This window comes from Oncorhynchus kisutch, linkage group LG19, assembly GCF_002021735.2.
Source record: "Oncorhynchus kisutch isolate 150728-3 linkage group LG19, Okis_V2, whole genome shotgun sequence".
NCBI lineage: Eukaryota > Metazoa > Chordata > Actinopteri > Salmoniformes > Salmonidae > Oncorhynchus > Oncorhynchus kisutch.
Genome location: NC_034192.2, coordinates 3,788,191 through 3,815,422, shown reverse-complemented (window position 1 = coordinate 3,815,422; position 27,232 = coordinate 3,788,191). Strand labels below are relative to the sequence as shown.

General features: G+C 45.6%; 1 protein-coding gene across 1 annotated transcript in view; it reads right to left on the bottom strand.

Annotated features, from left to right (window-relative positions):
* Positions 1-27,232, bottom strand: part of LOC109879462 (semaphorin-3C-like) — a 56,237-nt gene that overhangs the window by 12,008 nt on the left and 16,997 nt on the right. Inside the window, exons 3-10 of the mRNA XM_020471632.2 lie at positions 20,164-20,324; positions 18,038-18,100; positions 14,270-14,389; positions 13,057-13,147; positions 11,703-11,822; positions 11,328-11,470; positions 11,112-11,226; positions 10,521-10,590 (exon numbers count right to left, since the gene is read on the bottom strand). Coding sequence (XP_020327221.1) covers positions 10,521-10,590; positions 11,112-11,226; positions 11,328-11,470; positions 11,703-11,822; positions 13,057-13,147; positions 14,270-14,389; positions 18,038-18,100; positions 20,164-20,324 — 883 coding nt within the window. The remainder of the gene's footprint in view (positions 1-10,520; positions 10,591-11,111; positions 11,227-11,327; positions 11,471-11,702; positions 11,823-13,056; positions 13,148-14,269; positions 14,390-18,037; positions 18,101-20,163; positions 20,325-27,232) is intronic.

Here is a 27,232-nt window from a genome sequence, read left to right as displayed (position 1 = left end):
TGGAAGAGCTCTGGAATGGGCTTCAGCCGTTTGGGAACGACAGGAGACCTGCATGGCTTCATACCAGGAATTCACGGGAGAGATGAGAAGGCTTTTTGACCATCCAGTCCGAGGTAAGGACGCAGCTAAACGTTTGTTCACTCTTCGCCAAGGAGCTTGCAGTGTGGCAGACTTTGTGATAGAATTCAGGACATTGGCTGTGGAGAGTGGTTGGAATGAGGAATCACTACAAGCGTTTTTTTACCAGGGGTTGTCGGAGCAACTCAAGGACGAGCTGATCTCCTATCCAGAGCCTAGTGACCTAGATAGTTTGGTTACCTTAGCTATTCGGGTAGATAATAGAGTCCGAGAGAGAAGGAGGGAGAAGCAGTGGTGTCCATCTAATCAATCTGAGACTCGGTTACCATTCGGGTCAGGAAGTGGTAGCTCGGGACATTACATCTCCGTTTGTCCTCAGCGCCCGTTAAACTGCTCGGCTCGTTAAGTTTGGGAGGTTTGTTAGCGAGCCAGTTTCAACCTCTCAAGAGCCCTGTCAGACCTCGTTTTCCTGCTACCCTCATAAATAAGAATCAGAGTTTAGCGATTAACGCTTTCATCGATTCAGGTGCCGATGACAGCTTCATTGATGCCGACTTAGTGGAACAGCTGGGGCTTTCCAAGGAGCAACTACCGGAAGCCATTGAAGCAACCACTCTGAACGGCAGTAGTCTGGCACGGATCACTATGAGGACCGAACCGGTTAAGATGTTGTTGTCGGGGAATCATTTAGAGGTTATTTCTTTTTTCATTTTGCCTTCCCCCCATGTTCCTCTGGTTCTTGGATACCCCTGGCTAAGAGAACACAATCCTTCGTTCGATTGGGTGACTGGTAAGGTGACTAGTTGGAGCATTGAGTGCCATGCTAACTGCCTCAGGACTGCCTGTGCTCATGCTGTCCCCAGTCGGGTCAGTGAGTCTGCTCCTCCTGATTTGTCCCTGGTTCCTGAAACATATCATGAGTTGGGTGAGGTGTTCAGTAAGCAGAAAGCTCAGTCACTTCCTCCCCACCAACCTTATGAATGTACAATTAAGCTGTTCCCTGGAGCTGCCTTTCCCAAGGGACGGTTATACAGTATTTCTCGACCTGAGCGGGAAGCCCTGGAGACCTACATAAAGGAGTCTCTTGCTGCAGGTCTCATTCGTCCCTCATCATCACCCCTGGGAGCCGGATTTTTTTTTGTGAGTAAGAAGGATGGCTCTCTTCGACCGTGTATTGATTATCGGGGGTTGAATGATATTACGGTCAAAAACAAGTACCCCTTGCCCTTGATGAGCTCCGCTTTCGATTCTTTACAGGGTGCTACTGTGTTTACGAAGCTTGATCTACGCAATGCGTATCATCTGGTTCGGATCAAAGAGGGGGACGAGTGGTTGACTGGATTCAATACACCTATGGGACATTTCGAGTACCAGGTGATGCCGTTTGGACTTTCCAACGCTCCAGCAGTGTTCCAAGGTTTGGTGAATGACGTGCTGAGGGATATGATCGGTCTGTTTGTGTTCGTTTACCTGGATGACATCCTGATTTTCTCCAAGGAGCTTTCCAGCCACATCCAGCATGTTAAACAGGTTCTGCAGCGGTTATTGGAGAACCGTCTGTTTGTGAAGGCAGAGAAGTGTGATTTTCACGCCCACACTACATCCTTCCTCGGGTACATCGTCTCCAGGGGTGAGATCAAGATGGACCAAGAGAAGGTTCGGGCGGTTCGGGATTGGGCCCGGCCCGGTACGAGATTGCAGCTCCAGAGATTCCTGGGATTTGCGAACTTCTATCGGAGGTTTATCCGTGATTACAGCCGGGTGGCCGCCCCTTTAACTGCTCTGACGTCGTGCACCAGAATATTCTGTTGGACTCCTGAGGCAGACCGAGCATTTCTGAACTTGAAGAGACGATTCACCAACGCGCCGATTCTATCTCAACCTGACACTTCCCGTCAGTTTGTTGTTGAGGTGGACGCGTCTGATGTGGGGGTGGGCGCCATCCTGTCCCAGCGTAGCTCCACTGACGGTAAACTCCATCCCTGCGCCTTCTACTCTTGTCGTCTTTCACCAGCTGAGAGAAACTACGATGTGGGTCCGGGAGCTTCTCGCTGTGAAGCTTGCCTTGGAGGAGTGGCGTCACTGGTTGGAGGGAGCGGAGCAACCGTTTGTGGTCTGGACTGACCACAAGAATCTGGCTTACGTGCAATCGGCTAAACGTCTCAACTCCCGTCAGGCCAGGTGGGCTTTGTTTTTTGGACGCTTCAATTTTTCCCTGACGTTCCGACCTGGGTCGAAGAACGGCAAAGCGGACGCCTTGTCCCGGATGTTCTCCAAGACGGATGAGAGTGGGGCCAAGACTGAGACGATTCTTCCCCAGAACCTTGTCGTGGGAGCCGTTACATGGAAGATTGAGGAGGATGTGATGGCGGCCCTTCGGACGCAGCCCGGCCCCGGTAACGGTCCACCCGGTCGGTTGTTCGTGCCTGAGTCGGTCCGTTCTGCTGTTCTTCAGTGGTCCCACGCCAGCAAGATAGCTTGTCACCCTGGCGTTGCTCGGACTATGGCGCTACTGCGCAGACGATTTTGGTGGCCTGCCATGGGAGAAGATACCCGGAGGTTTGTTGCCGCATGTCCTGTTTGTGCTCAGAACAAAAGTACCAATCGGCCCAGCTCTGGGCTTCTTCACCCCCTACCTATTCCTCGGCGACCTTGGTCGCATCTGGCCCTGGATTTTGTCACGGGATTGCCCCCTTCTGTTGGGAACACGGTCATTCTGACCATTGTGGACAGATTCAGCAAGTTTGCTCATTTTGTCCCTCTCTCCAAGCTTCCATCTGCCACGGAGACGTCCGAGATCCTTGTTAGGGAGGTTTTCAGGGTCCACGGATTGCCCAGTGACATTGTTTCTGACCGTGGTCCTCAATTTACCTCTGCTGTCTGGAAATCCTTCTGTTTGGCCATTGGAGCCACAGTCAGTCTCACTTCTGGATTTCACCCACAATCTAATGGTCAGGCGGAGAGAGCCAACCAGAAGATGGAGTCCACGCTGCGTTGTCTTGTCTCCTCTGATCCCACCTCTTGGTCATCTCAATTACCCTGGGTCGAGTATGCCCATAATACCCTTCCTTCATCTGCCACTGGGATGTCCCCCTTCCAATGCCTGTACGGATACCAACCTCCCTTGTTTCCTTCTCAGGAGAGGGATCTTTCGGTTCCTTCTGTCCAGGCCCACATTCGTCGTTGCCACCGGACCTGGCATCGGGCCAGGAAGGTTCTCCTTAGAGTTTCTGACCGGTATCAGATCCAGGCGAATCGTCGCCGTATTCCTGCTCCCGCTTACACCATCGGAGATAAGGTTTGGTTGGCTACACGGGATCTTCCTCTACGGACTGAGTCGAGGAAACTGTCACCGAAGTTCATTGGTCCGTTTGTGGTGGAGAGAATCATTAACCCTGTTGTGGTCCGACTCAAATTGCCGGCAACGCTTCGAGTACACCCCACTTTTCATGTCTCCTGCCTCAAGCCGGTTCTCATCAGTCCTCTGTTGCCCCCTCCTCCTCGTCCTCCTCCTCCTCCTCGGATGATCGGAGGTGGTCCTGCCTACACGGTGCGCCGCATAATGGATTCCAGACGGCGGGGTCGAGGTTTCCAATATCTCGTGGATTGGGAAGGATATGGTCCAGAGGAGAGGAGTTGGATCCCTCGGCGTCAGATCCTTGATGACGACCTGCTTCGTGACTTCTACCGCCTCCACCCTGGTGCTCTAGGTAGTCCGCCCGGTGGCATTCGTCGGAGGGGGGGTACTGTCACGAACCCCACTTCCTGAGTCTGTGTTTGCCTGTGTTTCTGTCCTGGAGTGTGTTTCCGGTGTCCTGGAACGCACCCTGTCTGGTTGCCGGGCAGATTAGCTTGTTGGGAGATCGATGTTCACCCGCACCTGTATCCCATCAGTAATCTGCACACCTGTCCTGATCATCACCTCTCCCCTTCAAAAGCTCTGACCTGACATCCTTTCCCTGCCGGATCGTTAGCCATGAACAGTATGTTGTGCCATAGTATCAGCCTCAAGTTGGATAGAATTTGTTTTGTACGTCTTGCTTGCCTTCAACTTACCTCCGTTTGTTCTGTCTTCAGTTACTCACCCGGATCATTTACCCCATTCCCGTCTGGTCATCGGAGGATTCCGCTTCCCCATTGGATCCACCTATTTACTCCCATCAACTCACCACCGCTGCCTGCTACGCCACCTGGATGTATCTACCCACTCACATTCACTTGTAAATAAATACTCACCTTCTTCCTACTCTCCTTGTCCTGGTCTGCTTCTGGGTTCGATTTTGAAGAAACGTGACAGGCATGTACCAGATGCTCAGCAGGCTCTGCTCACACTTACTGGCCTGAGGCTAAACCACGACCAACAACATTGGACACTCTATGGAACAAAAAGCCTTCACTATATTATCCTGGAATATCCAAGGCATGAGGTCATCTGCCTTTGGCCTAAAGAGCAGAAACCCGGACTTCACCAAAGAAATTGGTAATACAGACATTGTCATCCTGCAAGAAACCTGGTATAGAGGAGAAGGACCCACTGGTTGCCCTCTAGGTTACAGAGAGCTGGTAGTCCCATCCACCAAACTACCAGGTGTGAAACAGGGAAGGGACTCAGGGGATATGCTAATTTGGTATAGAGCAGACCTAACTCACTCCATTAAATTAATCAAAACAGGAACATTCTACATTTGGCTAGAAATTCAAAAATAAATTATCCTAACAGAGAAAAATGTCCTCCTGTGTGCTACCTATATCCCCCCACTAGAATCCCCATATTTGAATGAAGACAGCTTCTCCATCCTGGAGGGGGAAATCAATCATTTCCAGGCCCAGGGACATGTACATGTCTGTGGCGACCTAAATGCCAGAACCGGACAAGAACCTGACACCCTCAGCACACAGGGGGACAAACACCTGCCTGGAGGTGACAGCATTCCCTCCCCCATATGCCCCCCTAGGCACAACTATGACAACATAACCAACAAAAACGGGTCACAACTCCTGCAGCTCTGTCGCACGCTGGGTATGTACATAGTCAACGGTAGGCTTCGAGGGGACTCCTATGGTAGGTACACCTATAGCTCATCTCTTGGCAGTAGTACTGTAGACTACTTTATCACTGACCTCAACCCAGAGTCTCTCAGAGTGTTCACAGTCAGCCCACTGACACCCCTATCAGACCACAGCAAAATCACAGTCTACTTAAACAGAGCAATACTCAATCATGAGGCATCAAAGCCAAAGGAACTGAGTAACATTAAGAAATGCTATAGATGGAAGGAATGCAGTTTGGAAACCAACCAAAAAACAATTAGGCAACAACAAATTCAATCCCTCTTAGACAATTTCCTGGGTAAAACGTTCCACTGTAATAGTGAAGGTGTAAACTTGGCAGTAGAAAATCTTAACAGTATATTTGACCTCTCAGCTTCCCTATCAAATCTAAAAATCTCAAATAGAAAACCGAAGAAAATTAACAATAATGACAAATGGTTTGATGAAGAATGCAAAAATCTAAGAAAGAAATTGAGAAACCTGTCCAACCAAAAACATAGAGACCCGGAAAACCTGAGTCTACGCCTTCACTATGGTGAATCACTAAAACAATACAGAAATACACTACGGAAAAAGAAGGAACAGCACGTCAGAAATCAGCTCAATGCAATTGAAGAATCCATAGACTCTAACCACTTCTGGGAAAATTGGAAAACACTAAACAAACAACAACACGAAGAATTATCTATCCAAAATGGAGATGTATGGGTAAACCACTTCTCCAATCTTTTTGGCTCTATAACAAAGAATAAAGAGCAAAAACATATACATGATCAAACACAGATCTTAGAATCAACTATTAAAGACTACCAGAACCCACTGGATTCTCCAATTACATTGAAAGAGTTACAGGACAAAATAGGCCTGTGGTGTTGATGGTATCCTCAATGAAATGATCAAATATACAGACAACAAATTCCAATTGGCTATACTAAAACTCTTTAACATCATACTTAGCTCTGGCATCTTCCCCAATATTTGGAACCAAGGACTGATCACCCCAATCCACAAAAGTGGAGACAAATTTGACCCCAATAACTACCGTGGAATATGTATCAACAGTAACCTTGGGAAAATCCTCTGCATTATTATTAACAGCAGACTCGTACATTTCCTCAATGAAAACAATGTACTGAGCAAATGTCAAATTGGCTTTTTACCAAATTACCGTACAACAGACCATGTATTCACCCTGCACACCCTAATTGACAATCAAACAAACCAAAACAAAGGCAAAGTCTTCTCATGCTTTGTTGATTTCAAAAAAGCCTTCGACTCAATCTGGCATGAGGGTCTGCTATACAAACTGATGGAAAGTGGTGTTGGGGGTAAAACATACGACATTATAAAATCCATGTACACAAACAACAAGTGTGCGGTTAAAATTGGCAAAAAACACACACATTTCTTCACACAGGGTCGTGGGGTTAGACAGGGATGCAGCTTAAGCCCCACCCTCTTCAACATATATATCAACGAATTGGCGAGGGCACTAGAAAAGTCTGCAGCACCCGGCCTCCCCCTGCTAGAATCCGAAGTCAAATGTCTGCTGTTTGCTGATGATCTGGTGCTTCTGTCACCAACCAAGGAGGGCCTACAGCAGCACCTAGATCTTATGCACAGATTCTGTCAGACCTGGGCCCTGACAGTAAATCTCAGTAAGACCAAAATAATGGTGTTCCAAAAAAGGTCCAGTCACCAGGACCACAAATACAAATTCCATCTAGACACTGTTGCCCTAGAGCACACAAAAAAATATACATACCTTGGCCTAAACATCAGCACCACAGGTAACTTCCACAAAGCTGTGAACGATCTGAGAGACAAGGCAAGAAGGGCATTCTATGCCATCAAAAGAAACATAAATTTCAACATACCAATTAGGATTTGGCTAAAAATACTTGAATCAGTCATAGAGCCCATTGCCCTTTATGGTTGTGAGGTCTGGGGTCCGCTCACCAACCAAGACTTCACAAAATGGGACAAACACCAAATTGAGACTCTGCATGCAGAATTCTGCAAAAATATCCTCCGTGTACAACGTAGAACACCAAATAATGCATGCAGAGCAGAATTAGGCCGATACCCACTAATTATCAAAATCCAGAAAAGAGCTGTTCAATTCTACAACCACCTAAAAGGAAGCGATTCACAAACCTTCCATAACAAAGCCATCACCTACGGAGAGATGAACCTGGAGAAGAGTCTCCTAAGCAAGCTGGTCCTGGGGCTCTGTTCACAAACACAAACACACACTACAGAGCCCCAGGACAGCAGCACAATTAGACCCAACCAAATCATGAGAAAACAAAAAGATAACTACTTAACACATTGGAAAGAATTAACAAAAAAACAGAGCAAACTAGAATGCTATTTGGCCCTACACAGAGAGTACACAGCGGCAGAATACCTGACCACTGTGACTGACCCAAAATTAAGGAAAGCCTTGACTATGTACAGACTCAGTGAGCATAGCCTTGCTATTGAGAAAGGCCGCCGTAGGCAGACATGGCTCTCAAGAGAAGACAGGCTATGTGCTCACTGCCCACAAAATGAGGTGGAAACTGAGCTGCACTTCCTAACCTCCTGCCCAATGTATGACCATATTAGAGAGACATATTTCCCTCAGATTACACAGATCCACAAAGAATTCGAAAACAAATCCAATTTTGAAAAACTCCCATATCTACTGGGTGAAATTCCACAGTGTGCCATCACAGCAGCAAGATTTGTGACCTGTTGCCACGAGAAAAGGGCAACCAGTGAAGAACAAACACCATTGTAAATACAACCCATATTTATGCTTATTTATTTTATCTTGTGTCCTTTAGCCATTTGTACATTGTTAGAACACTGTATATATATATAATATGACATTTGTAATGTCTTTACTGTTTTGAAACTTCTGTATGTGTAATGTTTACTGTTAATTTTTGTTGTTTTTCACTTTATATATTCACTTTGTATGTTGTCTACCTCACTTGCTTTGGCAATGTTAACACATGTTTCCCATGCCAATAAAGCCCTTGAATTGAATTGAATTGAGAGAGATATGAATGACAATGTTGAATAGAGTCTACAGACTGTGTTGCTAGAGAGAGAGAGAGATATGAATGAAACATTGCATAGAGACTACAGACTGTGTTGGCTAGAGAGATGGCTAGAGAGAGAGAGATATGAATGACAACATTGCATAGATACTACAGACTGTGTTGGCTATATATAGAGAGAGAGAGATATGAATGACACCGTTGCATAGAGACTACAGACTGTGTTGGCTAGAGAGCGAGAGAGAGATATGAATGACAACATTGCATAGAGACTACAGACAGTGTTGGCTAGAGAGAGAGAGAGAGAGAGAGAGAGAGAGAGAGAGAGAGAGAGATATGAATGACAACGTTGAATAGAGTCTACAGACTGTGTTGCTAGAGAGAGAGAGAGATATGAATGAAACATTGCATAGAGACTACAGACTGTGTTGGCTGTTGAGAGAGAGATATGAATGACAACATTGCATAGATACTACAGACTGTGTTGGCTATAGAGAGAGAGAGATATGAATGACACCATTGCATAGAGACTACAGACTGTGCTGGCTAGAGAGAAAGATATGAATGACAACATTGCATAGAGACTACAGACTGTTTGTGTTGGTGTTACGTTCCCCAGTTTATGTGTTCTGGTTTTGTTTGTATGTGTGTGTTTCAGGATGGCTTCCGGAAATTCCCCCAAGCAGCTGATTGGTCGGCCCCCATTGCTAATTGGAGCTGACCCCGCCCTCTCGCCAGAGGATACAGTTGTATGCCATTAGACTCCTTCTCCAGCTATATAAGCCAGTGTTCTGTTGCTCAGAAGAGAGATGATTAGTGTGTCCTGTGTTGGTTGTTGTTAAGAGCGACGATGGTGATGTCCTGTGTTGGTTGTTCCTCAGAGACAGGTTTTTGTTAGGTATTTTTGTAACCGCTGATCTGAGGTATGTGTGTGTAGAGGGGGGCTTTGACATTTTACTTTCTTTGCTCTGGTTCCGTTCAGCCCCTTTTCCCCCAAATTTACCGTGTGAAGGAATAAATTCCCAGTAAACAGTAAATTCTCTGCCTTTGTCATCCTTACTTGCACTTACAGTCCCATACCTCTTTCACTCCACGGGGAATTGAGTTGTAACAGGGTGTTGCGTTCCCTCTCTAAGAGGCATACGCAACAGTTGGCTAGAGAGCAGGAGTGAGAGATGGGTATGACAATGCTGCCTGGAGACTACAGACTGTTTGTGTTGGCTAGAGAGATAGGAATGACAATGTTGCCTGGAGACTACAGACTGTTTGTGTTGGCTAGAGAGATAGGAATGACAATGCTGCCTGGAGACTACAGACTGTTTGTGTTGGCTAGAGAGATAGGAATGACAATGTTGCCTGGAGACTGGACTGTGTTGGCTAGAGAGAGAGATATAGGAATGACAACATTGCCTGGAGACTAGACTGTAGAGAGAGAGATAAGAATGACAATGTTGCATATAGACTACAGACTGTGGTCTATGGAGAGCGAGAGATACGAATGGCAACTTTGCCTGGAGACGACAGACTGTTTGTGTTGGCTATAGAGAGAGGATGAGTCTCAAATGGCACACTCCTGCCTATATAGTGCACTACAGAGCCCTATGGGCAGGGTCAAAAGATACAAGCGTTGCCTTAGGATTTATGGAAGGGTCACGGATCTAGATACTGCCCAATTACCCTTGATGATTAAAGAAACCAGGGTTGTATTCATTAGTGCACACCAAAGCAAAATGTTTTGCAATGTAAAAAATAAAATGTGTTTCTTATTGATAGTTCCCTTCCCGTTTCTGCGCATTTGCTTCTGTTCAGTTCCTAGTAAATACAACCCAGTGAGTACACGTAACAGGCATGCATGGCCATCCTGCAAAAGACCTTGAGAATAAATAAAGTAATTGAACACATATAGTGTCTGAGTTACCACATACACTAACAGTAGATCTCAGGAAACACCAGGAGTACTACATGGTGATACTCATGCATAATGAACTTGCTGTCAACAGTGCAAGAGGTCTCACTGCAGTACCTGGTTTGAATCCAGGCTGCACCACATCTGGCCATGATTGGGAGTCCCATAGGGCGGCGCACAATGAGCCCATCCACCTGGTGTAGGCCGTCATTGTAAATAAGAATTTGTTTTTAACTGACTTGCCTAGTTAAATAAAGGTTACATTAAAAAAAAAGTTTAAATGCTATGCTGACTGGCATGTCCAGTGAAAGGTGATACTGGGGGTCTCTATCCAGGAGCTCCTGTCATGTCTTCTTCATTCCTGGTGATATCCGGTGCTGCCATGCCAGTCAGCACAGCCACTAAGGCTCGAGCAATATTACCGTTGGCCTCACCTTGTGGATGTGAAGACGCCGAACACCAGGAGGCTCTTGGGGTGATCGGTTTCCAGAGAAAACACACTCTCTGGAAGGGAAAACACAACGTTGTGTTATGGAGTCAGCGTTCATCATGCACCTTATCGTTTAATACTCCTGGAACGGAAGAGTCTGAAGTGGAGATGAATTGAATTGCATCTGTTTAGGCTCACAGAGGACTAAAAGAATACTAAGGGATGAATTGGGTCACTGTTTGGATAGTCCGGATTGTCATAATATCAACACACGATCTGTTAGATTTAGGTTTAGAATAAAGGTTAGGGTAAGGGTTAGGTTGGGGTTAGAGCTAGGGTTAGTAGATAGTCTACATGTTACTAATAGTCTGTAGATAGTCTGTAGAGCATCGACAGGTGGACTAGCCAACTAAAGTGCAACAGATGTAAAAACCCTTATAATCCAAAACACCTGAGAATCTGAGATCCATTGGTATTTGTTAAGACTGGCCAGGGAGATGTTGAGTTGTAGGTAAACAGGAGAAGTGGTTTGGGTTGGAACAGAATGTTCCAGGCCTTGGTAAACACAGTAGGTAGGTGTTGGCGTATTCCTCACCGAGCTCATCAAAGTGTGTCTCGGTGCCGTCCTCCTCCAGAACTGAACACACCATCCGGGCCTTCAGGAACGTGGTCCACTTGTTCACCAGGCTACGCTGGCCACCTATGTCATTCTGTAGACGTTGAAAGAGATGCATGTTAATGTCTCAAGCATGCAAACATATGCAATGCACACACACGCACACGCACGCACACTTCCTGAACACACACTTACAGGACACACTCTAGCGACCATGGTGTGGATGTTCTTGGTATTCCCACTGTTGTCCGTCAGTCTCTCCCGGAGGAAGAAATACAGTTTAGCATCGTTGGGATCCGATCCGTCTGGGATTAACTGGGCATCTATGAAGATGGGTTCTATGGAGAAAAAAATAAACAGTGTCAAAGGTTATAGTATAACGTTCTGTCCACTGTCTCCAGTGTCACAGTCTAGTTGAAGTACTTTTGATGTACTAAATGTGGATCTCCAACTCCAGATGTGTTAGTGCAGGGATGGAACAAACGCCTGCCCAACCTCTAGCATTTCAGGGTCACAGTTGGAGACTTCTGGTGCACATGTGCTTCATATGTTTCTGCTGTACGTGCTCACCACTCAGCCACTTGGAGTTGTGCTGGTCTGTCCTCACTGCGTTCCTCCTGGTGAGGCTCCTGAAGATGGCAGCGTCCGTCCCCATGAAGTCTATGTACATGCCTGAGAACAGCTCCTGGTCTGGAACACAGAGACACATACAGGGCTGTGTTCATTAAGGCACAACATGGAAGAAAACAGAGTGTAACAGGGAGGTACTACCGGAACTTGTACTACCTGAACTTGTCCACTAAGAAAAGCTTGTTTTAATTTTCCTTTGCAAAAAGTGTTGCCATATAGTGTGCCCTAATGAACACACCCCTGTCTCATAGCTGAACCATCTTACTCCCATCTGACCAAACAGAACACCCCCTCCCTCCCAAGCCCCTGACCCTGGAGACTTGGCAACACAAGATCAATCACTGACTATTAACGGTCAACGGAACAAAGATGTGCCTGTGTCGACGGACATTCTGGGTTCATATTCAATGGTGAATTCAATGGTGATGGAGTAAACACAACTATCTAATAATATTTAATCTTTATTTAACTAGGCAAGTCAGTTAAGAACAAATTCTTATTTACAATGACAGCCTTTATTTACAGAGACAGTACATCACTGTGGACAGGGAATGGTGACAGTAAACAGTACTGGAGCCAACAGCCATAGTGTTTGATCTCCCTGTACTCTGCTAATGACCCTGGCTGTGAGCCCGCACTCTCTCTCTTTCTTTCCTCTCCCCACACCCGCTGTGCATTTCATCATTCCATTACTCTGCCACTTCATCATTCCATCAGCCCCAGCCCAGCATGCAGCAGCCTGTACTCTGGCGGTATGGCTCAGGTCCAAGTGTGAGTGTTTGTATGTGGTTGGCTGCTCTGAGGGGAGCAGTGGTGTCAACATCCCCCAGACAGCAAAGGCTCATGTGAGGGGTTCAGTATGGAGATAGAGCCTTTTTATCTAGCCCAGACACAGGCCAGATTGTCCACTAGTCTGACTCAGAGGCCTTCTGTCTGCCACCACTACCCCTCCGCTCTGCCAACCCTCGCCTTGTGACCGGACGGCCCGGGCTTGAGGGGCTGATGATGGGTAGGGCTGCTGACCCCACGGGGCTCGGGTGTCAGAAAGGCGAGCTGTGCGTGCGACAGGGTGACTCTGGCTATTTCGTCAGCAACTTGACACCCGGCAACCAATCAGAGACCATAGGACGACACAGAGTGACGAGGGTGTGCGGCCCGACCTACGGCAGGGTCACCGATAAGGGGGATGGGGAGTGGGGTTAACCATAGGGTGTTGAAGTATAGCGGTTTGTGTTTTTGGATGACACGTGCTACAGAGACATAAATATAGCCAATAGAGGGACAGAGAACTTACTAAGCATGACGGAGACAGTGTTGACTCTAGGACTGAAGGAGCACCTTCCCTTCCCAGATTCCGACCTGGAGTCAATGTGGAACACTTGCTCCTACAGGAAAAGAAAATGTAAATAACAGATTTTAGAATGGGAATTGGGCAGAATTCTACGTTGTACGGGACATTAAAAGAACATGTCCTCTGATGGGCTGAGATGCTGTGGTTCCATCTCAGACCTGGCCCTCTGCCACCCCTCACAGTGAAATGGATCATCTGAATTTACAATCTTGGCGGTCAGCGTAAAATCCCCCTGTCCCATCCCCCCGATTTGGTCCTACCCAAACTTCAACAGTTCTGACTGGGGGAATGAAGGGGAAGGTGGTGTCGTCAGCTCAGGGACGTTCTCCAGAAAAGCGCGACTGCTCTCCACTGCGTGAAGATTCCCCATGGCTCTGGCGGTGAACCGTGGTCATTCATCACAGGGTCTGTACGGCGACACCCTCAAACAAAAGGTGACTTGTCTGTGACACTGAAATCCTCCTCACTAGGCACCCATACAACAATGTGACACAAGTTTAGGGGTCAAAGAGCCCAGGGAGTTATGCGTCAAAGTCCCACACTAGCAGCTTGTTACTGTTAGCAAACCCAGTCTGAGACATGATACTGACCCATCCAAGCATTGGCTGATGGGAAAAACAGAGCAAAGCAGCTTTTCAAACTAAATCCTAAATGACAGAAGACGCCATACTGCAGAAAGAGCCTGGTTTCGAACTCTGTGCCGATTAGCATTTGGCAGGCGCTGCAGACTGCTGTAACAATGAGTGAGTTCAGTGAGTGCTTTTCTCCTGGAGGGGTTTCTCAGTCTCGTTTCCAGGGCCGGGTGACCAGAGACCGGGTCGCAGAGACCGGGTCAGACAGCTCCTCCATCCTTCTCTTCTTGGTCTCAGAGAGACTGACACACATGACTAAACTCAAATGGCTGCTTTCCTGAGGATGTCTCGGATTAAGACAGACTTCCTCCTGCCACAGATGAAACATAAAAAATCCCATAGTTTGGTTTCAGAAGCAGACGCCCAGCTGTAAACCTACGAAGCTTTCGTTTCAGCAAAATCCACATCACATAGCCACAGGAATTTCCTTCTATTTGTATGATAATATGGTGGTGGAGACTGTAATGTAGGTCAAGTATAGCATAGCTGTCATGGTCTGACTATAGGTCAAGGAGCATACTAACCTCTGGTCTCCTGCCCCTGTTGATGAAGGCACAGACAGGACTGTAGGCACCACTCCCACAGATGAACAGATGGGTTCTGTTGAACGGCTGGACCACCCGGATGAAGTTCCCACATCCATGCTGCAGAGAGATGGGGAGGAAATTTGTCAGTACATGTATGAAATAACCAAAGTATCCACACATCAATCAATCAATCAATCTATCAACAGCAAAATCCTTCCAGACTGCAATTGTTGAGAAGGTCATAAAAGCTAACAGTGGCCAAGTTGTGATTGGTCAGGGACTATGAAAAACAATTACACAGTTCCAAATGGTTAGCTACCAATGTTACTCCAACTTTCCTCACTTGCTACTTACAGCTGAAGTCGGACGTTTACATACCCCTTAGCCAAATACATTTAAACTCAGTTTACACAATTCCTGACATATAATCCGAGTAAAAATTCCCTGTCTTAAGTCAGTTAGGATCACCACTTTATTTTAAGAATGTGTAATGTCAGAATAATAGAAGGGAGAATGATTTATTTGAGCTTTTATTTCTTTCATCACATTCCCAGTGGGTCAGAAGTTTACATACACTCAGTTAATATTTGGCAGCATTGCCTTTAAATTGTTTAACTTGGGTCAAACGTTTCAGGTAGTCTTCCACAAGCTTCCCACAATAAGTTGGGTGAATTTTGGCCCATTCCTCCTTACAGACCTGGTGTAACTGAGTCAGGTGTGGAGGCCTCCTCGCACATGCTTTTTCAGTTCGGCCCACAAATTTTCACTAGGATTGAGGTCAGGGCTTTGTGATACCTTGACTTTGTTGTCCTTGAGCCAATTTGCCACAACTTTGGAAGTATACTTGGGGGGTCATTGTCCATTTGGAAGACCCATTTGCGACCAAGCTTTAACTTCCTGACTGATGTATTGAGATGTTGCTTCAAAATATCCACATAATTTTCCTCCCTCATGATGCCATCTATTTTGTGCACCGGTCCCTCCTGCAGCAAAGCACCCCCACAACATGATGCTGCCACCCCCGTGTTTCACGGTTGGGATGGTGTTCATCAGCTTGCAAGCCTCTCCCTTTTTCCTGCAAACATAACAATGGTCATTGTGGCCAAACAGTTCTATTTTTGTTTCATCCGACCAGAGGACATTTCTCCAAAAAGTACGATCTTTGTCCCCATGTGCAGTTGCAAACCGTAGTCTGGCTTTTTTATGGCAGTTTTGGAGCAGTGGCTTCTTCCTTGCTGAGCGGTCTTTCAGTTTATGTCGATATAGGACTCTTTTTACTGTGGATATAGATACTTCTGTACCCGTTTCCTCCAGCATCTTCACAAGGTCCTTTGCTGTTGTTCTGGGATTGATTTGCACTTTTCGCACCAAAGTAGCTTCATCTCTAGGAGACAGAATGCTTCTCCTTCCTGAGCGGTATGACAGCTGCGTGGTCCCATGGTGTTTATACTTGCGTACTATTGTTTGTACAGATGAATGTGGTTCCTTCTGGCATTTTGAAATTGCTCCCAAGGATGAACCAGACCAGAGGTCTACAATTCGATTATATATTTCTTTTAGGTCTTGTCTGATTTATTTAGTTTTTTCCCATGATGTCAAGCATAGAGGCACTGAGTTTGAAGGTAGGCCTTGAAATACATCCACAGGTACACCTCCAATTGACTCTAATTATGTCAATGAACCTATCAGAAGCTTCTAAAGCCTCTATTTTCCAGAATTTTCCAAGCTATTTAAAGGCAGTCAACTTACTGTATGCAAACTTCTGACCCACTGGAATTGTGATACAGTGAATTATAAGTGAAATAATTTGTCTATAAACAATTATTGGAAAAATTACTTGTGTCATGCACAAAGTAGATGTCCTAACCGACTTGCAAAAACTATAGTTTGTTAACAAGAAATTTGTGGAGTGGTTAGAAAACAAGTTTTAATGACTCCAACCTTAGTGTATGTAAACATCTGATCAACTGTATATACTGTCATGAAGTACAATCATCATAGCTATTTCCAGTTTTCTCCCTGGCACTGGTAGAGTGGAAAAAAGCGTGTCAACAGTGAAATTGATATTTTGTCAAAGCTCCGTCTCCAGTGCTGAGTAAATACAGCCCTGTGATCTGATTACAGATCCAATTGAGATCTTCCCCTCTTCAGCACAAGGTGGGAGTGGCCGGAGCACTGGGCTTTGTGCATAATAAAAATTCAGACCGCGGAGCGAGCCAGCGGAGGAGAGGAGCACCCAGGGAGCCATTAGGAACTTGGCCATCGCCACGGAAACGGAGCAGCTGCGTCCGCTCACACTCCGCACACCAACTCTACCGAGAAAAACAATGATATGTCCAACATCACACACCCTTCATTCCCTCTCTCGCTTTTTCACTTTCTCTTTCATTCCCTCTCCTCCTAGCAGATAAACACCCTTCAGACAACACCCTCTATCAACTCTACGCCCCCCCACTGTCTGCTCAAATCCAAAAGCAAATTTACATATTAACTAATATAATGTCCCAGAGCTTGCTTGTGTTAACTATCCAGTCACAGGTCCCCTTCAGAGACAAGCCAGAGCAACTGTAGTAGGGGATTTAAAACCAGGCTGATGGCCTTTACAGTGAGGGAACTTTTAAACATGGATTTAATCAATCTCATCCTTTTATACATACAATAAAGGAATATTTCTCCCCAAATGCCATGTGTGGTCGTAGTCTGGAGGCCCGGTGACCCCAGATTCTATCGTAAAGGAAGAATTGAATATATACACATCAGGAGGGTAACCATAACAAACTGACAAGGGCTGCGATTCAGGAAGACAAATAAAATGTCCGGGAGAAACTGCATTATAAAAACAGAGTTTAAACAGAGCGAGAGAAAGAAAGAGTGAGTGAGGGGTAGAGCGAGACAGTAAGAGTAAAGCGAGAGAGAGAGGGGAGAGGCCGAGAATGCAAGAGAGAGAGACCAGGCAGGACTGTGAAAGAGAGGGATGGCAGAGTAGAGGCGGAGGAGGGAGGTAAGCCGACCACGAGTCTTCTCCACACAAATATTTGTGCGAGGCTGTCCACAGAGCTGGAGCCGTGACTATAGGCAGCACTAATCACCCTCCACTGACTGGAAACAGCTTCTTCTCTACTCCTACAGTACAAGTCTATGGTCCTACACTGTAGTACTGTACAAGACCACAGCTCTCTGCCATGGTGGCTGTTGTTACTAACTACGACTACTAGCTTCGAAACAGTACACCACATGCATGCCTTTGAAGTCACAGTCCAAATAAAAACAGGCCAACACAGTCCAATAAAAACAATGGAACAAAAACAGAACTTTTGTCCTAACATGCAAAACAGCCTAATTAGTTTCAGAAAACTGAATCACCAGCTGCTGTTTTGAGATTGCCAATGTTGTATATGCTAATACAGAGAAGCAGTGCAGTAAGGGTTCAGGCCAGGTTATGAGATCTGCTGTCAGTCACAGTGGTTAACGTACTGCTTTTATGCTCGTTTGTTTTCTCTGGGTGGATTTGAGCACTCCTACGCCTCATTCTTCTATCGACTAACATAAGGAATGCCAGGAGGAGTCAATGACTCTCCTCAGCATCTGCAGCCCCACGTGTTTGGAACCCAGAATGCTAACATGCTAATACATGCTAATGGAAAAGGACCAGAGACATCCTCAGTATAGTGTGTTCATTCATCTAGTTAGCGGTTAGCATCACACATGACTTTCAGTGGATTTAGTTAGCGGTTAGTGCTACATATTGAGTGTTGGTGTTCTTACCGTGGGGTCCTTGCCAGCCATTTGGCATTCCTCAATCTTGCTAACAGATGCAGGCCAAAACACCTGGTGAGAAACACAGAAAACAGCTTCATTAGGGACCATTGCACATCCTGGTCTTCTTGGAAACCTGGGAATTTTTTAAAAACTAGAAACAATGGACAGTTTGTGAGAGCGGAAGGAAGGAAGAGAAGAGAACATATTGAACAGAAATAAACAGATTCTGAGGCAAACGGACAAACTTCACTTACTGGGATGCTCTACACTGTAGTGACTTCCTAATAGGGATGCTCTACACTGTAGTGACTTCCTAATAGGGATGCTCTACACTGTAGTGACTTCCTAATAGGGATGCTCTACACTGTAGTGACTTCCTAATAGGGATGCTCTACACTGTAGTGACTTCCTAATAGGGATGCTCTACACTGTAGTGACTTCCTAATAGGGATGCCCTACACTGTAGTGACTTCTTAATAGGGATGCCCTACAGTGTAGTGACTTCCTAATAGGGATGCTCTACACTGTAGTGACTTCCTAATAGGGATGCTCTACACTGTAGTGACTTCCTAATAGGGATGCTCTACACTGTAGTGACTTCCTAATAGGGATGCTCTACACTGTAGTGACTTCCTAATAGGGATGCTCTACACTGTAGTGACTTCCTAATAGGGATGCCCTACACTGTAGTGACTTCTTAATAGGGATGCCCTACAGTGTAGTGACTTCCTAATAGGGATGCTCTACACTGTAGTGACTTCCTAATCGGGATGCTCTACACTGTAGTGACTTCCTAATAGGGATGCTCTACACTGTAGTGACTTCCTAATAGGGATGCTCTACACTGTAGTGACTTCCTAATAGGGATGTTCTACACTGTAGTGACTTCCTAATAGGGATGCTCTACACTGTAGTGACTTCCTAATAGGGATGCTCTACACTGTAGTGACTTCCTAATAGGGATGCTCTACACCGTAGTGACTTCCTAATAGGGATGCTCTACACCGTAGTGACTTCCTAATAGGGATGCTCTATACTGTAGTTACTTCCTAATAGGGATGCTCTACACTCTAGTGACTTCCTAATAGGGATGCTCTACACTGTAGTGACTTCCTAATAGGGATGCTCTACACCGTAGTGACTTCCTAATAGGGATGCTCCACACCGTAGTGACTTCCTAATAGAGATGCTCTACACTGTAGTGACTTCCTAATAGAGATGCTCTACACTGTAGTGACTTCCTAATAGGGATGCTCTACACCATAGTGACTTCCTAATAGAGATGCTCTACACTGTAGTGACTTCCTAATAGGGATGCTCTACACTGTAGTGACTTCCTAATAGAGATGCTCTACACTGTAGTGACTTCCTAATAGAGATGCTCTACACTGTAGTGACTTCCTAATAGAGATGCTCTACACTGTAGTGACTTCCTAATAGGGATGCACTACACTTTAGTGAACTTCCCAATCATGATGATAACTTGTCTACAGTAAATGCTATATTTCCAATCCCGTGAGGAGCTTGAAGGATCTAATGCTGGGAACGTATCAGGCAATTACTTTGCAAATGGATGTGCTACAGCTCTCTCTGGGGTAAACTATATGCATTCCCATCTGTTCTGCTCTTCACGCCTGTCAATTATAGATAGGGCGGCTCCCTCACTGCACACAGAGATACAATTAGCAGGGAACTTCTGTTACAGAATCACAGAACTGCATCAAGCACCACTAATATATGTCATATATTTTGCTCCATGAAATGGGTGTGATCTAGCATATAAAATGTACTATATTATAATTTAATTACCACCATTACTGTTCTTGTATAACTAGCATCATGTATTCAGCCATGATCTGCCGCATGCAAGGAAAGCTAAATGAGATCAACATAATTTTGTCTCCTTGATAAATAGGATGGAAAGTAATGGAAGTAATGTAGGCAACGGACAGGGAGTTATGAGTCAACACACCATCATACTATAATTTTGTAAGGCAGATGAAGTCAGTATCCTGCTATATCCATTCTCTACTTACAATACTATCACAACGAACAATGATCAACTAAACATTTCCCTGATCCTGCAAGGAAAATCCTCTTAGCACTTTAAAGGACTGCTCAGAGGAACTCACCTTGAGTGTCCCATGGGTGATGTTGTTGATGTCCATAGACAGGACATGGTCCTTACAGCCTACATACATCCTGTCCTGGTCCTCATCCATCAACAGGATCCTGTAGTCCATGGCTTTGTCTGACAGACTGTAGTACTCCACCGTCTGGGAGGCCTGCAGGTCTGTGGGATACAAACAGACAATGTTATGGTGGGAAATAATGAGGGATCTGTTGCGTTTACAGCAGGACTGTACCAAGTCAGCCAACACTGACTAAACTAGTGCATAAGAAGTGATTGCATCTGTTTTGCAACACATGCAGTAGATTCCACACAACAACTTTCCATCCACTTAATGAACACTGGACAGTCATGGTGAGCAAAAGAGATCTGTGGAAAAACCATTGACTTGGTTGTCTCTCTGACCGACCAGCTACTGTAAAAGCCCTTATTGTCCTAAAGCTAGAAGGAAGAAGTAAACATCCTCTGTCTCTAAGCGTCCAGAGACGGAGAGCTCTCCATCCAAACCATCAAAGGCCTTCACTGTCTATGCCAAACTCATGCATATTCATCACTATTGACAGGGGGCAGGAGTGGAGGAGTTGAGAGCAAGTTGATCCTTCTTCCTTTGTCTTCTCTCTCTAATCAACAAACAGGCTGGCTGTGCTCTCCTTCAGGCCTCCAGGCTAAAGTCACTTTTCATTATTCTATTCAATAGTATTGCACATTGCTTTTGAGGTCGAGGCCCTTTTATCCTGAATGAAAGCCGTTTTCCAGTGCCTCCCCTCCCCCTCTCTTTTTGATCATGGATGTGTGTTTAGTGCTGTTGCCATATGGAATAAAGCTAGAGTTGTTTACATGAATAAGTACCGTTTCCCACGCCTCTTCACTCTATTGATCTTGACATACCTCTATAAGCATCCTCACATCCTACGCCCCAATCACATGTAGAGAAATCAACTTAAGCCATATTGTTTAAAAAGCATACATTTGTCGGTTGGTGTATCATGTATAATTTTAGGCATGAGCAGTCTCACAGTGTGGAAGGAAGAACACACACCACACACACACAAAATATGTTTTGTTTCCACCAGACTCAAATCTAATACGAAGGCCCGTGTCAAACTCCAACAAGCCAATGTGTATTTAATAAAGGGAACCTCTGGAAAAAGGAGAAGATCCACATCTCAAAAGCTTTACAGCTTAGGAGATAGTGTTGCATTGGGCTCAGGGAGATATTGGGTTAGCTCAAGCCTTCGGCTCATCAGGCTAAAGATGTTCAACAGCAGCTCTGCCAGAGATCAGGGAAGCCAGGCGTGCCACCAGGGGTGAAGAGGTAACTATAAGAACTAATTAAAACCATGCTTCACTCCAAACCACTCTTACCTACATCCCTCCAGAATAACAGGCAGGGGAGAGATTTAAAGACCTTCTTGGAAAGGGTTTGATTTTATATTTTTCTTATGCTTGGAGTGTTCAGTTTACGAGCCTGCGGCCTCCTGCTTCTGTTTTTCCTGGAGCAAAAGGTGTTGACTCTCACTTAATGATTCCTGTTTACAGAATGTTTTATTGTAGCCCTGTCAATGTGGATCTGGAATCCCCCCTAAAGTCAATGCTCTTGGTACAGTCTGATTCTATCCATATTCTCCCTCTGGAACATTCCACAAGGGGAACAAAGTGTTCAGAGGGGTGTGGGGTGAGGTGGCCCGGGTGAAATAACTGTTATTATTATCATTAACTCTGTATTGTTTTCTCAGTGGAGGAATTGGACACTTTCATGTTTCCTCCCGTGGGTGGAAGCCCTAACTAAGTCCAGTGTTTTGGGGGGAAACGCGGCAGGCGTGCGTCACATGACCCCGCCACCCAACTGATCCACAGTGAGGCGAGCATTGCCTCTGGTGCATACCATGGGATCCAGTGTCTGTCTGCTCATCATGACCCCAGCAGGAAACACATGATTCATGCCTGGGCAAGCATTACAGCCTTCTATCAAAATGTCACAATAGCCGTTAGTATAGTGCACCTGCACTCTCTAAAGAAAACAACAAGACTCACTTCAAGTGCTTTCTCCATCATTTTCTGCCTAAGATACATGGGATTGCACAATTTAACATGGGTCTAATTTATAATGAGATAGGCTTACAAAGAGAGATGGTGGCAGGCAGGTTTGTGGATGTTTATTCTACTACCTATTAACCTTTGACCTGATGGGATCGGAGGTCATCCTTGTGGGTCGAGTTAAGATTTTGACGCCATAACATTAATACGTGGCTGTGGAAATGTAATCTAAACTTAAACTATATAATGGCTGTCATAGATCAGTAATAATGAGTCCCAGAAGTATCACTTAAAGCATTTGAGGACAGTGGCTGATACATGTACAGTACTGTCTGTTGCCATATAAATCATTGGGTTGACAATCAAACCCATGCTCTTACGATGAGCTCGGGCCTGTTTATTGAAAACCAAATGATCAAATGGGAGCTCCCATATGCTCTCATCACAATGAATTATAAATCCATCAGGTTGTAGTAATATTTATTAGTCATGGGCTTAGCCTGCATTCCACTATGATGACATCACCAGCAGAGACCCTGAGTATGTCATAAGTGTTTGTGGATATAATTGGCTATATTATCCTCGTCTGTCCAGTCTGCTATGGCTGGTGCTGTTTATGTAGACTGGATTCACTCAGATGTGGCTTGAGGATAAACTGGCTCTAAATGTTAAGCATAATGAATAAGAATGTTGGTCATTGTTATTGGCTCGGTTGAAGTATTCAGGGGGTCGTAAAATGGGAAGACATCACCCTTGACAGAAAGACGTTGGGGAGGTCTGGTATGTACTGTAGGTTGAGCTGCTGTGGTGTTGACTGTGAGGATGAAATGGCGTGTCCCTTGTTGTTTAGGCATAATGGACAGGATACAAAAACATTTCTGGCCTCGTTATAGAACACGCCCGCAGTAGGAGAACACAGAGCAGTGTTGAGGACTGAGTAGAGGATTGTGGGTAGTCTATTATTTATGTGGGCAGGTGGGCCGCACCTTCCCCCGTGTGCCTCCTGGTAGGACTCCAGAGTTCACTTTGACTGTGAGCGTTCACCCATGGGGGCTCCCGCTGTGCAGGAATAGCGTTCTGACCAGGCGCGGTCATCCATGTAGTGGACTGCGGGTTGCAGAGCAGCCGACCGCTGCAGGTGACCGCACAGTAATACCTCTAGTCCCTTTGAAGAGTGGTTCATTTGTGAGAGCTTGGTCAAGCGGAAGCGGCACAAAAACCTTCTGTAGGGGCCAAGAGACCACAATGGTCATTCAATATTTAAGAGTGGTGGTGGGTTGCGGGCTTCGCATCGTCGTACACTGCCGCAGAGCAACTGCAGATGTTATCTAGTCTGAGTGAAGTAGTCTACACATTTCGCATGCAAGACTAAAACCCAGATATAAATCCATACTAGCGGTCACCCAAGACATCAGGTCAGAGATCCTCGATGGTGATAATGTAACTAATGAGCCTAATGGATACACATTCACCTTGACATTACAGGAGGATCTCAGATGATCTATATTTCATCAGCTTATTAACACACTTTTGATTCACATTTGCATTGATCCCCAGTCCAGTGAACCTTATGCACGGAGGGCAAATCTGTTTTAGACAGCAGGCTTTTAATCCAGTCTAAAACCCACCAGGAACGTCTAGTGACATGACAAGACTACAAGCTTTGATCATCATTCCCTAGAAACGAGTCCTCTGTAAACTAAGGGAGGATAGCAGAGAAAGGCAACAACCGTCCTGCATGCCACAAGGAACAAAACAGTTGTGATGTCAGTCTGTAGAATCTAAGTGAAAGGATTTTGGGCAGCAGCAGGGACTTGTCCTTCCGCCCATAATGGTTTTACTGTAATTACAATCGGAAGAGATTGCAGTGCTCAAGAGATTGCAGTGCTCATAGATGGGACAGGCCTTTTCTTGTTTCACAGTGCTGTGATTACATTGAGAGGGGGGGGGGGGTGGTGCCACCACAGAGAATAAGGAGTTTCTCTCCGGCGAAGTGAAAACCCATTACACGGAATGACAGACTAACTCTCCCATTTGTTAGGCTGATCAAAGTAGCGGGCCTCCACCATGATTCCCACCAGTAAACAAGCCAGTGGTGTTTTAGGTTTGGCTCGCCATACAAGGAACAGTTTATCACATTGCAGAATCGTAAAAATAGATATTCAGCGCCGCTGGAAAGTACGCCGTCTGGCTTTTACAAGAGCGATGACTTTGTGGGTCCCCCCAAGACCGGGTTTAAGGACATGGAGCCAGCAGTCTGTGCTGGTCGGCCCACTGAGCCACCCTGACAGACTCATTCTACTCTCCCTTTCTCTATGTGGGGGGCACCAGCTGGGGACTGACACTCTCAGGCTGTACTGAACCATGACACCTGTAGTCCAGCTGTGTCCAGGCAGGGTCAGGTGCACAAGGAGGCAGGAGAGGTATCAAATGTTCAGGATTACGGCATCGTGTGAACTGACAACTTCCTAATATGGATGCCGTACACGGTGCAGCATGGTTCGAGCCAAGGCTTTATCTGGGGATGAAGTTTAGGAGAACCAAGTCTACACAACCAAGATTTAATCCACTCTACTCATAGGAGTACTGGAAAGCTAGACTAGGTTAAATGGTTAACTAGGCCTGTGGAGTGTGAGTTATTGCTGGATGTTGGCTACCTTGGTGTCTGAGAGCCAAAGGCCCAGAGGTCTTCAGACCCCATTAACACCACAGAGCTGGGCAGGCGGCCAATCACAAAACTCCCTTTGTGTCTCAGATTCAATGCAGTCCTTTTCAAATGGACCGCACCCTTGAAGGCCATCATGAATTCATTAACCACATGCAAATGAGGCATCATCTATTTTCAACGAATAGGACCTGTGTTCCACTGTTTTCAGGGGGAGGAGTAGGCGGATCCCAATCACTCGCCTTGATAAATATTGAAGCATGGGCTTAGTACACCCCCGCCCCCTGATTCATGTACCCACTGAAGATGGAGTGGGTTTCTTTATAAACGTCTGACTTTAGACCTCTTGCCAAGTGTCGGTGCTCTTTGTGAGGACAATGCCACATCTCCTTGGGTTCAGTTCTGCATGGCTACACTCCTCTAATACAATGTTGGTACATTCACACATACTGCGCCACTCACAACCTTTATCCTAGCAACTCAAAGCTTCGGTCTGGCTTTGGAGACACTGACCCGCACGATGACATTTCTTCCATCACCATGGGGATATAGGCCTAGCCTACAGTAACTCTACAGTATACAGTGTTTTGGCAGGTGGTATATAGGCAGGTAAAGCAGAGGGGGTGGTTTGGGTATCGTGCCAGAGTATGGTCTCCTCCTTGTCCCTCCTCGTAAAGAGGGACCACCCAGAGTGGCCAGTGCAGGGCGACAGAGTCGTCTGACATTCTCCACATTCTCGGCCAGGCAAGAGGAGCAGGAGCACACAAACTCACCGCTCAAGCATCAACACACTCATCTCCATAGACATACAGGGAGAGGGACAACCGCTTGGCTGACTAACTCTCATCCCATCCAATATCATCATCCTCTTCCCACCATTTTCTGCAAGTTACTGCATTATCTAGCAGTTTCCAGACATAATGTCAGGGGAATCTCATGGTCATATGTAGGATGACTATTCTCCTTTTACCCTTTGGTATAACCTCCCTATCATTGATGTCTCACTCCATCTTCACTACGTAGGACACAAGGGTAGGACAAGATGGAACGAGAGTCTCAGAGTGTGGCTCTCTGAGACTCTGCAGGGTGAGGTTACTCAGCACCAGTATCAGAGCAGTCTTCGTTACACGGATGACCTGAGATGCGGCGGCGTTGGATAATATTCCCTTCAGGAGTCTGAAACCGGAGACGCAAATCAACCTGTCCATCACGCTAGCTAGCGTTAGCCTTAATTAGCACCTGGCCTCTTCACCTGCCACAGAATCCCACCAACCCCATATAGGGCCTCTCACAACCTTTCACCTAACCAGTCCTCCGGTTACACCTTCACCCCGCCCGCAGATACCAAATCAAATGTATTTTTACTGTCAGTTAAGCTACAGACTATGGGCCCCATGAGACCAGAGGGAGAGTCAATATTGGACTATAAAATGTTCCTTCCTGTATTATACTTATGCTAAAATGTTTTCTTCTATTCTACTACCATTTACTTTATGTACGTATTCTTAACTTCTATATCTGTTGAGAAGGAACCTGCAAGTAAGCATTTGATTGGACGGTGTACACATGACTAATAAAACTTGAAACTGTCAGGTTCAGAGGAGGTTTAATAGACAGTATTGGGCCATGAGATTCTCTGATTTAGTAGTGATGGAGGTGGAAGTGAAGCAAAGGCTGAGTAAAGTTTAGGCGAATGGGGCAGAGAATACATGTTGAGATCGTGGTTTTGATGGATTACAACGTTAATATTTCCTGGCTGACATCATGCAGGTCAAATGGTCATCTCAGTGCTGTTGAATGATGGTGAGGGTCAATGGTGTAAAGTACTTGACTATTTTTGACGACTTTTACTTCGCTACAATGATTTCCACTGCTATAATGCTATAATGCTATAATGAGTGTAGATCTATGAGATAAAAAAATAAAATCCTTGTTACAATAAGGCTGTAACATAACAAAATGTGGTTAAAGGGAAGGGGTCTGAATACTTTCCCAATGCACTGTATGTAATAGTCTAGCTGTGTTAGTTGAACCTTTTCCCTTTTATTATGTAGATAACCTTCGCCTTTTTCTATGGAAACTCACTTAAGCTCATAGCCAGTATGAGAATAGTTTTGTGTGCAAAATAAAATATTTAATGATACATCTGTAAAAAAGACAGAAAAACAACATTGAGAATACATTTCACAGAATCAATAGCCTAAATTCTCAAAGACCAACCGTCACCATTTTCATTTAACCTTGTGTATCTTCCAGAAAGATACTGTCTCTTCCATATTGATGGCCATTGATTACCTTTCAACATGGTGCACGGGATGAACACTAAAACATTCATCTGGGGCGGCAAGGTCAAAGACAGGAATGTCAA